The sequence below is a fragment of the Nicotiana sylvestris genome, chromosome 8 (genome assembly GCF_000393655.2).
Source record: "Nicotiana sylvestris chromosome 8, ASM39365v2, whole genome shotgun sequence".
NCBI lineage: Eukaryota > Viridiplantae > Streptophyta > Magnoliopsida > Solanales > Solanaceae > Nicotiana > Nicotiana sylvestris.
Window position 1 is genome coordinate 14,317,356 of NC_091064.1, and position 16,210 is coordinate 14,333,565.

The 16,210-nt window shown below is 37.3% G+C and overlaps 2 protein-coding genes across 2 annotated transcripts; both read right to left on the bottom strand.

Annotated features, from left to right (window-relative positions):
* Window positions 1-1,870: 1,870 nt before the first annotated feature.
* On the bottom strand, window positions 1,871-5,219 carry LOC138874431 (uncharacterized). Its single transcript, XM_070152829.1, has 2 exons — window positions 4,834-5,219; window positions 1,871-2,588 (listed from the first exon to the last, which is right to left on the bottom strand). Exons 1-2 carry the CDS (start codon window positions 5,217-5,219, stop codon window positions 2,168-2,170), a joined length of 807 nt encoding a protein of 268 aa, XP_070008930.1. The 3' UTR covers window positions 1,871-2,167.
* Window positions 5,220-8,570: 3,351 nt separating this feature from the next.
* On the bottom strand, window positions 8,571-14,980 carry LOC104248223 (protein IQ-DOMAIN 9-like). Its single transcript, XM_009804442.2, has 6 exons — window positions 14,836-14,980; window positions 12,047-12,149; window positions 11,811-11,960; window positions 10,085-10,312; window positions 9,579-9,692; window positions 8,571-9,283 (listed from the first exon to the last, which is right to left on the bottom strand). Exons 2-6 carry the CDS (start codon window positions 12,119-12,121, stop codon window positions 8,939-8,941), a joined length of 912 nt encoding a protein of 303 aa, XP_009802744.1. The 5' UTR covers window positions 12,122-12,149; window positions 14,836-14,980; the 3' UTR covers window positions 8,571-8,938.
* Between the last annotated feature and the right edge of the window lie 1,230 nt (window positions 14,981-16,210).

Genomic DNA, 16,210 nt, shown 5'->3' on the forward strand with positions numbered 1-16,210 from the left:
AGTTTGCACCAGAGATTCTAGATAATGGGTTCATTTGACTCGGGGAGAATGTGTTAGGCATTCCCCGAGTCCCGTGAAAGTCACAATTGCATACCCAATCTAGTTGGCTTTTTAGAATATCGAATTGAAGTAAAAACAACAAATAAAGAAAAATAAACACACAAGAGGCTCGAGGTTGTTCCCCACCTCGATAAGGAAAAAGAAAATAAATAAATAAAATAAAATACTATACTATGCCTCCATGGTCATACCGTCTTCTCCTTGGCCTATATTTACATGTACCTCGGGGGCATTCCTCGGATAAATAATAAACTAAAGGAAACAACCTTTCACCTCAAAATTCAAATAAAAATCCTAAGGCTTGCCTATCCAAGTGATAACGGCCTAGGCATGCTCCTAAAGATTAAGCGAGTAAATAAAGCGATAAATACTACAGCACTAACTTTATTTTATTATTAATTATCCAGCCCCTCAAACCGTTCAAACAATCCATAACAGAGTTGAACTAAACAAGATAATCATCCATCCCATGCAATAAAGTCACATCTAAACAAATAACCACCCGAGCAAATAGAAGTAGAAAAAACAAATATAAGCCAATGCCAGCAGGTAACGAAAGGGAATTAAATCATGAGAAATTAAGTTCAGGTGGAGGGACTAGTAGTTTGAGAATCATATTGGCTCATTTGACACAGATATGCCTAAAAGAAAACCCAACATTGAAAGGAGATTCATGACTCAAAAGCAAGCAGTTAATTAAGGAATCGAAATTCCTTGCAAACTTTAACGCTTCAATTTTAGCAACTAAGAATCAGACTCAATTCAAACACTAAATAACATTAAATACTTCAACCACTTTCAACTTAAATCACAATTCCTTCAACTCAATGAAACATAACTTGTCAATGTATCTTGAGCATAGCTTGAGACTTAAACTTTTCAGACTTAAAAATTAATTATTCAAGCCCATAGGACAAGTAACAAAACTAAACTCACTGCTTTTATCAACATAACATATGGAGTTCAATACAAACTAATATACCTAATGGAAATTAACAATGAGAAACTGCTTAAGACCAATTAGAGTGTGAATCATGACTCTCAATGTAGAACACATGAAAGTTGAACATGAAAGTGGACACAATCACAAAGGAGCCTAATAATTTAGCTGTGATTCATATGAAAACCAAAGAAGTTTACTAAAAAAATTTGAATGACCATTAAGTTAAAAACACCGACGTCCTTGTTTCCATTCCCATTTTTTAAAATCGTTTTTTAGAAGAAGCTTAGCCCAACAGCAACAGAATTGAATTGATCCAAGCCGAGCGGAAAAATCACAATATCCAATCAAACTACGACCAACGAGCAAAGGCAAAGGAACGAAACAGAGCACACAACCAATGCATTAAAATAAATGGGAATAGCAGAAGGAACCTGTTATGTTAGAATATCTCTTGACAGCAAAGAAATTCAGCAGGTACAATGGCTTCAATTACGGAAATTCAATGGCGAAATAGGCAGCAAAATCTCAGACCGAATCACGAACCAAACATGGACGGGAACTTCGAACTCGACGACTTCTCAATCAAACTCCATTTTCAACTGAAATCGAGATCGAAAAAAGACTGAACAATAAAACTCTTTTTCTTTGTAGTATTTTTGGTTTTTCTGAAATTCTACTCCTAAATAACACAAAACATTTTTTTTGTATGAGTTTTCTGTTCGAAATTTCAAAAAAGACAGGAAAAATCGAAGAAGGAAATTGAAGAACAGAGGCAAAGTCTTAGCCCTCGAAACCCTAATTTTTCTCTCCAAAATCCTGTCCCGTTTCTTTTTTTCGTTCCCTACCTCTGTTTTGTGAGAAATAGTATTCTGCCCAAGATGCTCTCAATCGTGAGAGCTTGTCTATTATATATAGAGTACAATCTACAATGTATTAAGTCAAGAAGGACTCTATCTAGAATATAAGGTTATGTAAACAAGGACTCTTTAGAATACAAAGTGTAAGACTAAATGAATTCTACCTATTCTATATGTACTAATACACCCCCTCAATCTGTACTGGTGGGAGTAACAGACAGATTGTCCCGAAGAAAACAAACTTGAGATGAAGGCAAGCCCTTCGTACAGATATCTGCTAACTGCAAATGTGTTTGAACATATTGAACTATAAGATCTCCTTGTGCAACCTTATCACGCACAAAATGAAAATCAACAGCAATATGTTTCGAGCGATCATGAAAACTGGATTACGGGTCATGTAAGTTGAATTGATGTTGTCACATAATACATGAATTGGTTCATGAAGAAAGATACCAAGCTCACAAAGAATGTGACGAATCCAACAAGTTTCAGCAACAGTGTATGCAATAGCCCGATACTCGACCTCTGTAGACGATTTTGAAACTGTTGGCTGCTTCTTTGCACGCCAAGAGATAAGATTAGATCCTAGAAACATAGCAAAACCTGAAGTAGAACGGCGACTATCTGGACAACCAGCCCAATCAGCATCCGAGTAGGCAATAACCATGAAAGTCGGAGATAGGGCACGCAAAGTTAGACCATAAGTCAGAGTACCCTGCAAGTACCTGAAAGTACGCTTGACACAATGCATGTGAGTGGTACGGGGAGCATGCATAAATTGAGAGACAACATTTACAGCATAGGCAATATCCGGATGAGTCATAGTCAAATATTGAAGAGCACCAACCATGCTCCTATATTCACTAGGATCTGAAAGTAACTCACCGTCCATTAGAGAAATAGAAGTGCGAGAAGCAATGGGAGTACGAACTGGTTTGCATGTGTGCATATGAAATTTAAGTAACAAATCAGAAATGTACTTTTGCTAAGACAAGTGAAGACCGTGAGATGTACGAACTGCTTGAATACCAAGAAAATAATAGAGATTGCCTAAGTCCTTCATAGCAAACTAATGGGATAGACGAGAAATAAATTGATCAAGAAGACCATTATGACTACCTGTGAGAAAGATATCATCAACATAGAGTAATAGAATAAGGATATGAGAAGAAGAGCGATAAATAAACATCGAACTATCAGATTTGCTACAAGCAAAACCATGAGAAATAAGAAATGCACTGAAGTGATGAAACCAAGCTCGTGGAGCTTGTTTCAAGCCATAGATGGCTTTGGTTAGCTTGCAAACATGATTAGGATAGTCTGGATGAATAAAACCTGGAGGTTGCTTCATGTAGAGACAGCAAGGGAAAGAACAATTCTCGCAGTTGTCGCACGAACAACAGGGCTAAATGTCTTATGATAATCGATGCCTGTCTTTTGATGAAAACCTTGTGCTACAAGGTGAGCCTTGTATCGCTCAATGGACCCATCTGAATTATATTTTATGCGATATACCCTTTTGCAACCGACTAAGTTCATGCTAGGGGTAAAAGGAACAAGGATCCAAGTATTATTCTCTAAAAGGGCATTGAATTCATCTGCTATTGCTTGTTGCCACTTTGAATTTTTCACAGCTTGAGAAAAGCAAGAAGGTTCCTGTTCATGGATATTAGCACTCAAAGAAAATTGTTTCTTTGGCTTAGAAATACCAGACTTAGATCGAGTTTGCATTGGATGTTGGGAAGGGGTAGATGGCGAAGTTGAGGAATTAGTAATAGGTAATGAGGTAGACAAAGATGGTGAAGAACCTGCATGTAATGACTCGCTAAGGCTAGGTACAGGTGAAATAGGCTCTACAGGAGAGATCTGACAACTTGTGGAATCTATAGTTCTAGAGGATAAAGGTTGAGATACATGAGAAGTGTTATGTAATGATGGAACATCGGTAGACACAGAAGATTCAAGTTGAGGTGGTGGAATCCTACGATTTAGAGGCGACATGACAACAAGAGGATCAGAATTAGAGGATGAAGGGGAGGCAACAGTAGGAGAACTAGACAACTCAGAATATGGAAAAATTAGTTCATGAAATATAACATGTCTACTAACATATACACGACCAGATTTTGGATCTAAACAACGATATCCCTTATAATCAGATGCATAGCCAAGGAAGACACATCTAACTGAACGAGGTGTAAACTTATGAGAAACTCGAGCAGACAAATTGGAAAAGCATTCACAACCAAAAACTCGGAGAAAGTTGTGATATGGAATTCTATGAAAAAGTTTCTCAAAGGGAGAAAGTCCATGTAAAATAGGCGTAGGTAACCCGTTAATAGTAAAAACAGCATAAAAGGCTGCATCAACCCAAAATTGAAACGGGAGAGTAACATCTGTTATAATTGTGCGTACCATTTCAATAATGTGTCGATGTTTCCGTTCAACAACCCCATTTTGTTGAGGAGTGTCCGGACACGACTTACGAAAAGAAATGCCAGAATTAGTAAAATGTGAAAGCATGGCCTTATTGTCAAACTCGCCTCCTCCATCACTTTGAAAATATTTTATCTTAGTGTTAAATAAATTTTCTACCAGCTTTTGAAAGGCACAAAAATGAGTAAAAACTTCTGATTTATTTTTCATTGGATAAAGCCATGTAAATCGAGAAAAATCATCAACAAAAATAACATAATATTGAAAGCCCAAATTGGATAAATGGGTGATTGCCAAACATCTGAGTGAATAATATCCAAAGGAAAAGAACTACAATGTTCTACTTGATTGAATGATAAACAATGAGACTTTCCTAGACGACAAGAGACACATTTATTAGTAAACGAATTTGACAAACTAATAGCATTATTGTTTTTAAGAGTAGCTAAAACACGAGCACCACTGTGTCCCAAGGGACGATGTCATGTATCACCAGACTGACAAAAAACAACATAAGCTTGAGGAGAAGAAGACCTGGACCAAGGAGATAAAGGATATACATCACCCTCACTGGAAGCTTGAAGGAGAGTTTGACCCGAGGCTTTGTCCTTAACAATAACAGAAGATGAGTCAAAATTAACAGCACAATTATTATCTTTACATAATCGCTTGACAGAAAGTAAATTATGGCGGAGATGGGGAACATGAAATATGGATTTCAAATGTAGGGGACGAGATGGAGTGGGTAACTGAGCGTAGCCAATATTTTCAATTTTAAGCAAAGATCCATTCCCAACCAAGACATGATCAGAACCATTGTAAGCAGATTTATGCATAAAATTACCTTCAGATGGAGTCATGTGAGCGGTAGCAGCTGAGTCTAAATACCAAGTAGCATAATTTGTTTCACCAACCGACATGGCAGCGAAAGACTTAGGCAGATCGTTAGCAACAAATGCATGGTTAAAATGATTATTACACTGAAGAGCAGAATGACCAGGATTTCCACAAATTTGACAAACAGTTGGAGAAGGTGGAGGACCTAAAACTCCAATGGAAGATGAAGGTGCACTAACAGATGGCGAAATATAAAGGGCAGTTGGAGCGCTACCAATACCTGACGATGATTGTCCAGGGAAACCACTGCGAGTAAAAGTGTATCCAGAAGATGCCTGATGTTGTTGACCCCGACTAAAGGAGCCTCGACCTCTACCACCACGGCCTCGACCCCTAGATGTGAAAGAACGACCCCTGCCACGACCTCCTTACCCCTGCCACGACCTCCTAGAGAAGCAAAGTGAATACCCGAGACATTTGAGTGATTTGAGTCACATTTTGAGCAGCAAATGCTTGATGAGTGACAACTGTATCTATATCCTTGAAACGCTTCAACCGTTCTTCATGGAGTAGAAGTTTCGTTCTGAGTTCTTCAAGCGACAATGAACCAGGATAGTGTGTAATAATCCCAACCAAAGTGTCATATTCCTTGCCCAATCCAAGAAGCACATGATCAATAAAATCTTAAGAAGAGACAGGAGAATTTATTGCTGCAAGAGAGTCAGCAATCTGCTTGGCCTCGCGAAGATACTGATCAATTGACATAGAGCCATTTTTGCGCATAGTAGTGAGTTGTCTCTTTAGTTCAACAGATTTTGCTTGACTGGCATCTATGTAGCAACGTTGTAGAGAATTCCATATATCACGTGAAGTAGGCAGTAAATGAACATCCATGAGAACTTCTCGAGAAAGCGTCGCAAACAGCCAAGAACGAACATTTTGATCAACTTTAACCCATGATCTATAAAGAGGATTAGGTTGTTGAGTTCCAGATCCATCACAGATAAAAAGATGTGGTAGAGGAATTGAGCCATCAACAAATCCAAGAAGTTCACGTGAGAGCAGGGGAGATTGAAATTGAGTACGCCATGTGAGGTAGTCTTCAACAGAGGCAAGCTTGATAGTTACCAGATTTGTGACGTTTGGTGCAGCAAGAGCGGCGACAAAATTGAACTGTGAGAGAGATGTTGGGTCCAAAGAACCAGTAAATGGCAATTGAAAGGGTAGACCAACACTACTAACTAATGAACCAGGTAAAGTGTTTAGAGAGGAATATTGACCAGGGAGAGAGGTTGGCATCGAGGAAATTGAATAAGAGATAGGAGGAAGGGAGAATGGTGGAAGTGTTTGAGAGAGAGGAGGAATTATGAAAGCTCCCGTGGTTGAAGGTGCAGATAAATTAGAAGGAATAATAGGATCTGTCGGAGAAGAAACAGGCGCTGAAGATGTTTCCCTGGTGGATGTCACCATATTTGATTGAGAAGAACTTGTGTGAAATAGGTTTGGCTAATAATGGCTATCTGAGACCATGTGAGAAATAGTATTTTGCCCAAGATGCTCTCAACGTGAGAGCTTCTCTATTATATATATTGTACAATGTATCAAGTCAAGAAGGACTCTATCTAGAGTACAAGGTTATGTAAACAAGGATTCTTTAGAATACAAAGTGTAAGACTAAATGAATTCTACCTATTCTATATGTACTAATATGTTTTTCGCTATTGTACGTATGTGTGTTTTGGTGAAAGAAGGCGAGGGTTTTTGCGGCTGAAGGTTAGAGAAAAGGGTGGCCGCAGGTGGTTGGAGAAGGAAGGCAGCGGCGCTGGGGAGTTCTTTTTCTGGGGTGGGCGGCTGTGGTGAAGAGATGATCGGTGCTGAAGCCTAGTGGTCTCGAAGAAGGGTCTTTTGGGTTGGTTAGGGTGGGTGGCGGCTGGAATGAGGGTCTCTTCTCTAGGGTTCCTCCTTCTAGGTCTCAGGAGAACAATAGGATTTTATATGGGGTGTGGCAAGGGATAATAGCCCTTGGATCCAAAGGGAATGGAAGGCTATGATTCATTTTCCTAAACTAAAGTGGCCTGATGGGTTGTGGGCTGGGTCAAGGTTAGAGGGGTTGTGGTTGGGGTAGATGAGATTGGGCTCATGTAGAAGATTTAAATTTGAGCCAAATTTCAGCCCAAGATCTTAATCCTCTTCTACAAATAGCATAAAATCTATACTATAAAATATAAAATTAGTTCTAATAAAATAAAATAAATAATGTTATAAACTATTTTTGGTATTTTTTTCCAAATATCATACAGAAAAAGATATGGGATTAGATTAAAATCATCGCAAAATTAAAATAATATTACTACCAAAAATACTAATATTCTTGAAAATAAAGTGAAACTATTTTTGTATTTTTGAATTTTATGAAAGGTAGATAAACTAAAAGTAACTAGATAAAATATCAATTAGCTAAATAAAAGAAAAATATTTTTGTAATTTTTATTTTTGTGATAAAATAAAGTAAAAGAGTCAAAACTAGTTAAAATAGCGATATTAGACCTAAATTAAATATTTAAACGCTAAAATATGTAAAATCTAGGGAAAGGTCAAAAATTACATGTCTACATTTTGCATATATGTATATTTGTAGTATTTTAACAACAAATATAATATTTAGTTTCACAATAGATATCGTTGCTAGCAGTAATATGTATGTTGGTAAAGGTTCTTTTTAAGTTACAAAATATTAGCCATTTGTTTTAATACACTACATTGGTTCTTGTTGTAAAAAACTTTACGAAAATATATAAAGATTTGATACGTATGCCTATGATTTGAAGCCTTATTTATATATAAAAATTGATTGTTCAACAAACATGTAGGACTCCCATAAAATAATAGGCATTGTGATGGGTATTTCTGTTGAACGAAATTAATATGAAGTGACAAGTGTCAGTGAACGACCGGCGATGCGATATAGGTAATTTGAAGCATATACTAGTAGATTAGTAGTTATGCTAGATGCAAGGGCGGATCTGATGTGTCACTGGTTATGAGTTCACGTGAACCCTGTAACTTTTGTTCAAACATTGTATTTATTTTTATGAAATTCACAAAATTATCAATAAATATGTGGCACCGAACTCAGTTATTATTATAGTATTAACTTGAAGTCATTGTAGAAAACCATAAACCTTAATTCCCGAATCCATCTCAGGCTAGATTGGCATGGACATGGAAATTAGCATGCAAACATTCACGCTGAAATGTCTAAGGTTATGCACGCGGTTAGAATCCCATACTGGTTGAAGGTATGAAGTGTCGTCTATATACGATATTGAACAATACTCAGCTCCGACTTTTGGACTTGAATTATGTTCGAGGTTCATTTTCTCAATATACATACTTATAAAGTACGTGAAAAATCAATCGTGTGTCTAACAAAGTATCACCAAGCAATAAGATTTTACTATACCAAAAACACTCTGCAATATCTTTTACATCATGTACAAAACAGATGTTCTGACCAAAATATTTCATGACAAAAACACATAGAAACTGAATATTCTGACCTTTGAACCTATAAAAGAACGATTCAAATGAACTATAACTTATCTGTACACATTATAACCGACAAATAACTTATTTTCTTAAATATACATAAGCTCGTAAGAACTTGGAATTTTAGAGGAAAAACTGTCAAACTTCACCGCTCAAACACATCAAACTTCAAGTTTTTCACAGTCAACCTCAGCGAAAATGTGGAAACACATGCACGTCTTAGCTCGAACATGTTATCTTTTTTCAGTTGCTTTTAGGATACCATCACCTGTTTTTCAATGCTTGCGTCAACTTTGTTGATTCCTTTCTCTGCAGTCAATTTATCAGCTGTATCGTACGATAGCTTTCGAGGCTTTATAGTGCGTTTCTGATTAGCAAAAGTTGATTTAACAAAAATTGGCGTTTTTATTGTTTGACTTTTGTTACTTTTAGGAGTCTTCCTTGCTATCCTTTTGGCCATTTTTGGAGTTGATGGAACAGTAATTCGGCTTTCCCATGGCCGAGCAGCAATCCAGCGATCCGTCCAGCTCCAGCCCCAGTTAGCTTTGCTGATATCATGGTTGCTCGATCCAAATATTGGGTTGGAATTGGCCCTCCACTGTGAAATAATACGTCAATCAGTGATGATTCTTATTTTGGAATGACAATGTAAATAGTATATAATCTAGAGAAGTTCGGTTCACTAAGCTCCCGCCATACGCGGGGTCCGAAAAAGTCCCGGATCACAAGGGTCTATTGTATGCAGTCTTACCCTGCATTCCTGCAAGAGGCTGTTTCCACGGCTCAAACTCATAAACTCATGACCTCCTGGTCACATCGCAGTAACTTTACCAATTACGCCAAGGCTCCCCTTCAGTATATAATCTAGAGAAATCATATGAGAATTAACATGCCTGATGAGAAAATGCATATGCCATGGTTCGCTCCCGCTTCACTGCTGCTTCTTCTCTCTGGTGTATTCTTGCTAGAACAACTTCCATTGTTTCAGGGCCACCACTCCACTCTACCTGTCAGTCGCTCACTCATGTTAAACGTTAAAGTAACGAAAATTTAATAGTCTCTTTGTCCCAGATTATGTGACACTCTTTCCTTTCTAGTTTGTCCAGCAAAAAATGACACATTTTTATACTTAGAAATAATTTAACTTAAACATTCTCATTTTAGCCTTAATGAAATTTGTAGTCATACAAAATTTTATGGCTTGTTTTAGACCACAAGTTCTAAAAATCTTTCTTTCTTCGTTAAACACTGTTCCAAGCCAAACACCATCACATAAAATAGGACGGAGGGAGTACTACATAATTCAGGGCCAAGTCTATGCAGAAAACTTGTTAAGGTAAACTACTCATGATATAAAGCTAGTATGAAAGCAGAACTTAAGAAAACAGCTAATTCTAACCTCTACGTTATGAAGCTTTGCCTCTAGCTTCAATTGATTCTCCAGCTTCTTCTGCTTAAGACGCCCTTCTATTACCATACTAATACGGCGAGCTCTAATCTCAGTTTGTATCCTGTTCCATGAATGGAGATTGTTCAAAGTTGCTGAAGCTTGTTTTTTCACTGAAGAGCTTTGTGTCATAGACTGTAATCTTGATATTCGTTTCAAGCAACGCAAAGTTTTCCTTGCCTGAAAAAGGAGAAAAAATCTATTCAACTTAAATAAAAGAGTAAGTAGCAATTTCTCAGGAAGACTTGAAAATAACTCTATCTTGCAAGATAACACAAATAGAAACAAATATAAAGTTTGAAAGGATACATTCAGAACAATAGCAACAAGAAGTACATTTCAATCCCAAACTAGTGGTGATCGGCTATATGAATCCTCAATATCCATCCCACTGCATTGAACAATACATTCATCTCTTTATTGAGGGAAAAAAATTCAAATATATGCAGCATTTTTTGGTAGGGTAACCTTGGCGTAACTGGAAAAGTTGTTGTCATGTGACCAGGAGGTCACGAGTTCGAGCTATAGAAACAACCTCCTGCATAAATGTAGGGTAAGACTGCATACAATAGACCCTTGTGGTTCGGCCCTTCGTAAGACCCCCGCACATAGCAGGAGATTAGTGCACCGGGCTGCCCTATATGCATCATTTTTTCAATTAGATTCATTCCCGGTCTAAGGGTCTATAGCTTCAGGTTTTGAGTCATCCAACATCAATGCTTTCTTTTCACTAATAGATCAACCAGTGTTATGAAAAGAGCTCGCTTCAGTGCTCAAAGCGCGAAGCGAAGCGAGGCGGGCACATGGTCGCTTCTGTGTTGTGAAGTGATATGAAGCGTGCGCTTCTACCAAAAAAGCGAGAAGCGCGATTGAAGCGAGAAGCGACAGTAGCGAGCGCTTCAGTATATTAAGTGGTTGCCAACGTTAATTAAATAAAAATGCTATCTTTTTTCAAAATATCATCGAGCAGCAGAGAAAAACAGCGACTAGGGTTCCCATTTTCAACACTTTTCAAGTTCAAGCCCAGGTTTGTGATTTCTTCTTCTTCTTCTTTCACTGTTTCAGTCTTACATTGCAGCGAAATGCTGCCCAATTTTTTTCTTACTTACTGCCCTTTTTTTTTTCGTTTCAGTTCCTTTTAGTTCTTAATGCCTTTTTCCGTTTCAGTATTTATTTTAAATTTTTTTTAAATTCCGCTTCACTTCAAAAAAGTGAGCACTTCGCTTCACGCTTTAAGCGAAAAGGGGCTTGTCGCTTTTCCTAGTTTTACTCTCTTCACAGCATTGAGATCAACAACTATTCTTAATACAAATAGACAAATTCTCTGTTTTCCTTCAAGAGTGTAATCCTACTTTACAATATGGTAAAATTGTTTTGGTATGAACTGCATCATTTAATTTTCCAATTCCTACATTTTCTTTATTTCTTTTCTGGTTGATCAGGTGGCGACAAACGACAAATTTAAGCTGTGACACACCTACTGAAAAGATATAAATAAAAAAGGAACAAATATCAATTGCCTGAGTATGTTAATTGGATTATGTCCTAAAAATATGTTGATTTTCAAGGAAAATACATCAGCAGAGAAATTTACTTTAAGAAAATATAGTCTTATTAAGAAGGAAATCATGAAACAACATCTATTTTCTTTAATCTTAATACAACACTGTGAGTTTACCACATATGCGCGGAAAGCTGCCTGAATTTTTGTGGCCGCTTTATCCTCAAGAGCCATTCCTGGTTCCCTGTTATTTCTTATAGAGGTGCCACTTGATCTCCTTGACGGCTCTTTCTGAGAGTGGTCGTCCTTGCGTCCAATAGAAGTTCCCTGTCTCAAGAAAAAACTACGAAGCTCATTGATCTTGTCTAGTTAAAGGAGAAATTTTGATACAAGTAACAACTAGGGAAGCTTACCTTTAATCTTTTCGATCTGCTATCTTTTGCTTTTCTCAAACTGATTACATTTTTAAGACAGTATCCAGAACCCATTGCAGATGCTTGTTATATATATATTACTCTGCAGGGCAAAACAAATTGAAAAGGAAAGAGTATTAGTTATGAACAGTGGCTTCAGAATTTTTCCTAGTGTATTCCAGCTTGAAAGAAGTGAAAAAAATTCCCCAACATAGGGTATTCTATATATATTATATGCCTCTAAAACTTAATATTTTACCTACATACACAGTGTAGTTTTTCGACAAAGAGTGGCCAATGAACCACCCTTAGGAGAATGTAGCTTCACCCATAGTAATGAAGTTTGTTACTTTTCATATGCCACGGCTAACATACACTTGAATCAGAGGATAGAAGACAATGAATATATTTCAAATGATTGTGCATTAGGAAGGAGATTTGGACTTTCAAATACAATTTTCACACATGGAAATGTGACTTGAACCAACAAAATTGAAAATTAAGTAGTCGGCAATTCTCAGCTGTTTGCATGTATTTACTTTGATTTGTTTTACTTCTCACTTTGGCTAGGCAGGAAGCTGGGAGATTAAGCAGGACTACAATATCTAAAGCTACAAATGGAGCGAATGGATAGTGAGGATTCATATGGGCCATCTCAACTAGTTTGAAAGTTGGAATCCAAGCGTAGTTGTCGTTGTACACTCTCCACAACGACAAGACCGACTGGAAAAAGTTATTGGCATGTGATTATTTATTCCAAAAATCAAGCTATTATATTCGCAGATCCATTATTTTCAATCACTACGCAGAAAATCTAAGCCAATGTTCTGCAATAAAAGCTATCCAGCCTAGCACATGTTATATTATAGGGAAGCAAATTATTTTCCTAGGATTTTTCATCATAATCAAACTTTCAATTGATAGATTATACAGCACATGAACCAAAACAAATATACTTAATAATCCCACACGGCCACACCTTGCATCTATTATCAGAAAATATGTAACACATTAACTACTGCTTAATGAAACTCTTATCTAGCAACTAGCAATCATTGTCTTATGTGATGTACAATCAAGTAAAAGATGGTACTAGAAACACTGACTGTCAAGCAAATTAATGTAAAGATGATTGTCCAACCCCAATAGGAGTAACCTCTCAAATTCCGCAATGTCCAGTACTGTAGTAGAAATCACCTCATATACACAGAACTCCATGTCCTAGGCACAAAGCTCCTTGTACGCAAACTTATATAACCAACAACAACAACATGCCCAGTATAATCCCACAAAGTAGGGTCCGAGAGGGTAGGATGCACGCAGACCTTACCCCGACCTTTGTGAAGGTACAAAGGTTGTTTTCGACAGACCCCCACGGGTCCTACTAATATAACCATGTAGAAATCACATCATATACACAGAACTCCATGTCCTAGGCACAAAGCTCCTGGTACGTCAAACTGATACCATGTAGATATATCTAACTGGCTCAGACCTATTCGTAATTGTAGTCAGAATAAGTGTATCCTCAGAAAATTCGATCAAGTATTGCTTAATATCCATCTACGGTCTAGGGGAATCCATGATCTAACATGCATTACTCCATATAACACCAGGGGTCCATTGAGAAAAGCTCCAAATAGGTAGTAGAAGACTCGATAAGCAGAGACGAATCCAAGCATGAGTATCACTACACCTAGTCGCGGAGCTTAGGACTACATACAAAAGAGATTCAAAAAAAATACTAGAAATAGATTTGAACACGTTACCTAAAGCAACTTTTGAACACCTTTTGCCAGCACAATAGAATATTCCCTTATGCCAAGCGGACTCTCTTAGGATCAAGCGCTTACCATAATGCCAAAAGCTATAGCTGATAGGAAGGTCACAACTTTAATTCTTAACTAAGCCCACCAAGTAAGCACCATGTTCGACCATGGCTTTGAACCGGGCCACCCCAGCCCCTTCATGGGCTTTGCCATAGGTAGGGTGTTGGTGTTACCCAACAATCGTCCTCCCAACACTTGCCTCATACAGTATGTTGTTCTTGGAAACCGAGCCCATGACCTTGACTCTGATAACACTTGCTAGGATCGAACGCTTACCACATATGCCTCAATATTTTATACATAACAAAAAAAGAAAATCATTTTTTCCCTACTTGAGCTGTATAATTTTACCGCAAAGGAGATTCCGTTCACCCCTCACCAACACCTAGCTCTGTGACTGCACCCACTACTTTTTTAGGAGAAAACGGTCGAATTTGTATAAACATATAATTTTAAGAATTTCTTAACTACACACATATATAGAATTTGAACTAATCGTGGTGCAATCCCACCCGTTGCCAACTATGTGAATCTGCCTTAGCGTCTAAATAAAAGAGATGACAATTTCTGCAGAGCTAATAATCCAATGAGCTAAAAACTACTATTGAATTCATAAACAAACAGATGCGGCATTTCTCTTAGAATTTTGGTCAAACAAAGAGTACCCAGATATATATTTACAACAGAAACTAACAAGAGCAGATAAAAATACAAATTTCAAACGTACTATTACTACTAGTACTATTATTACAACAACTACTACGGCTCAGTCCCAAACAATTCGAGATTAGCTATATGAATTCTCACTAACCATATTTCTGTGTTTAAGCTTAACTCATATCATTATTACACCAAATAAAAACAAAAGTGAAAAATAAGTTCTCTATGTTTTTACTGGCATATAAATCTATGATAAGGTACAACATGTGAAATAATTAAATTGTGGGTAAAAGAACATACCACAGAGGAAACTTTGACATGTAATAGTAGCAACAGCCCTTGTTATCAAATGGGTAATCTTGAAAATACAAAAGAAAACTGAGTGAGAGAAGAGAGTAGTAATGATAGTAGTATCAGTGGAAGAGAAGAAATACTTGAGAGCCGCGGGGGGGGGGGGGGGAATAGGTTGGTATTATACATTTTGTCAATGTGTGAATTTGGTGGTCCCTCAGCTTGACAAGAGATTAGGATTTTTTCTAACAGCTTGATTGTTATTACTTTAAATATGTCATATTGTATTGTATTGTTAATTTAAATATAATATTTATTTTAGTTGTTACTTAAATTTTGTTATATCGTATCATTAAATATATCGTTACGTAATGACGAAAAATATCAATTTATGTAACGACCCATTTGATATGGTTATGTTGTTACTGTTTTACCCAAAATTATTTAGACTTCTTGTTGAGCCAATTAAATAAGAAGAGTTTAGGTAAATTCTAGCCAAAAATAATTTATCCTAGATCTAAGATAGAAGATATGAGTAAGTAAACAAAGCAAGCATAAGATTTTGCTATAACATTGATTAAACCCCATTATATAAGAGGAGGATGGTGGTTTTATAACATTAAATAACAATGAAGAAGGTATAAATGAGAAAGGTCACTGATCTTTAACATGATAGAACTCCATACATTTGATATGATGGGGCTAAGATATATATTGAGGATCAGAACTTCATTGCTTCTTTTTCCTTCGTGGGAAGAGGGGGAGATGAAGATCCTTTCTCCTCTCAGAAAGCAAGTATGTGTTTAGATTTGCTTTTGTTCTTCCCTTTTCTTCTTCTTCTCCTTTAGTTTATATACTAGGTCTTCTTCCTTTACCTAACAGTCATTAACCATAGTATTTAAGTCGTTTGATTATATTACGGGTTGACCCTTTGAAATGTTATTACATCCAATTCGCCGCTTAAGCGTTCTAAATACATGAATTCGGCCCATGGTCGAGGTGTGTGTTATTATGGCGTGGTATGGACATGACTTCGGCCCAAGTAACATTTGCCATCCCTTTCCACACAGATTCTTATTCGGTCAGATTTTGACCCATACAGTTAGTCTCTCCGCCTATTGGGGTCGCCTTTTGGCGAGCTCGATGGGCGGACCTTGTCGATTTGAAAGTTGTGAGAGATCTAAGCACTCTATGCAAGAGGCGAATACCACGTGGCAAGGCAGCGACGTGATGTTTTGAGAGCTGCGTCAGATTCTACGTCAGTTCAGAAAATGTCATTAAAAGCTCCCCATGCGTCATTATGACGCGTGTTTTCTATGCATTGCATCGTTTACAGTGCCCTTTCTATTTTCAAAACGACAGCGTCTGGCTTTCCCGCTCGAGG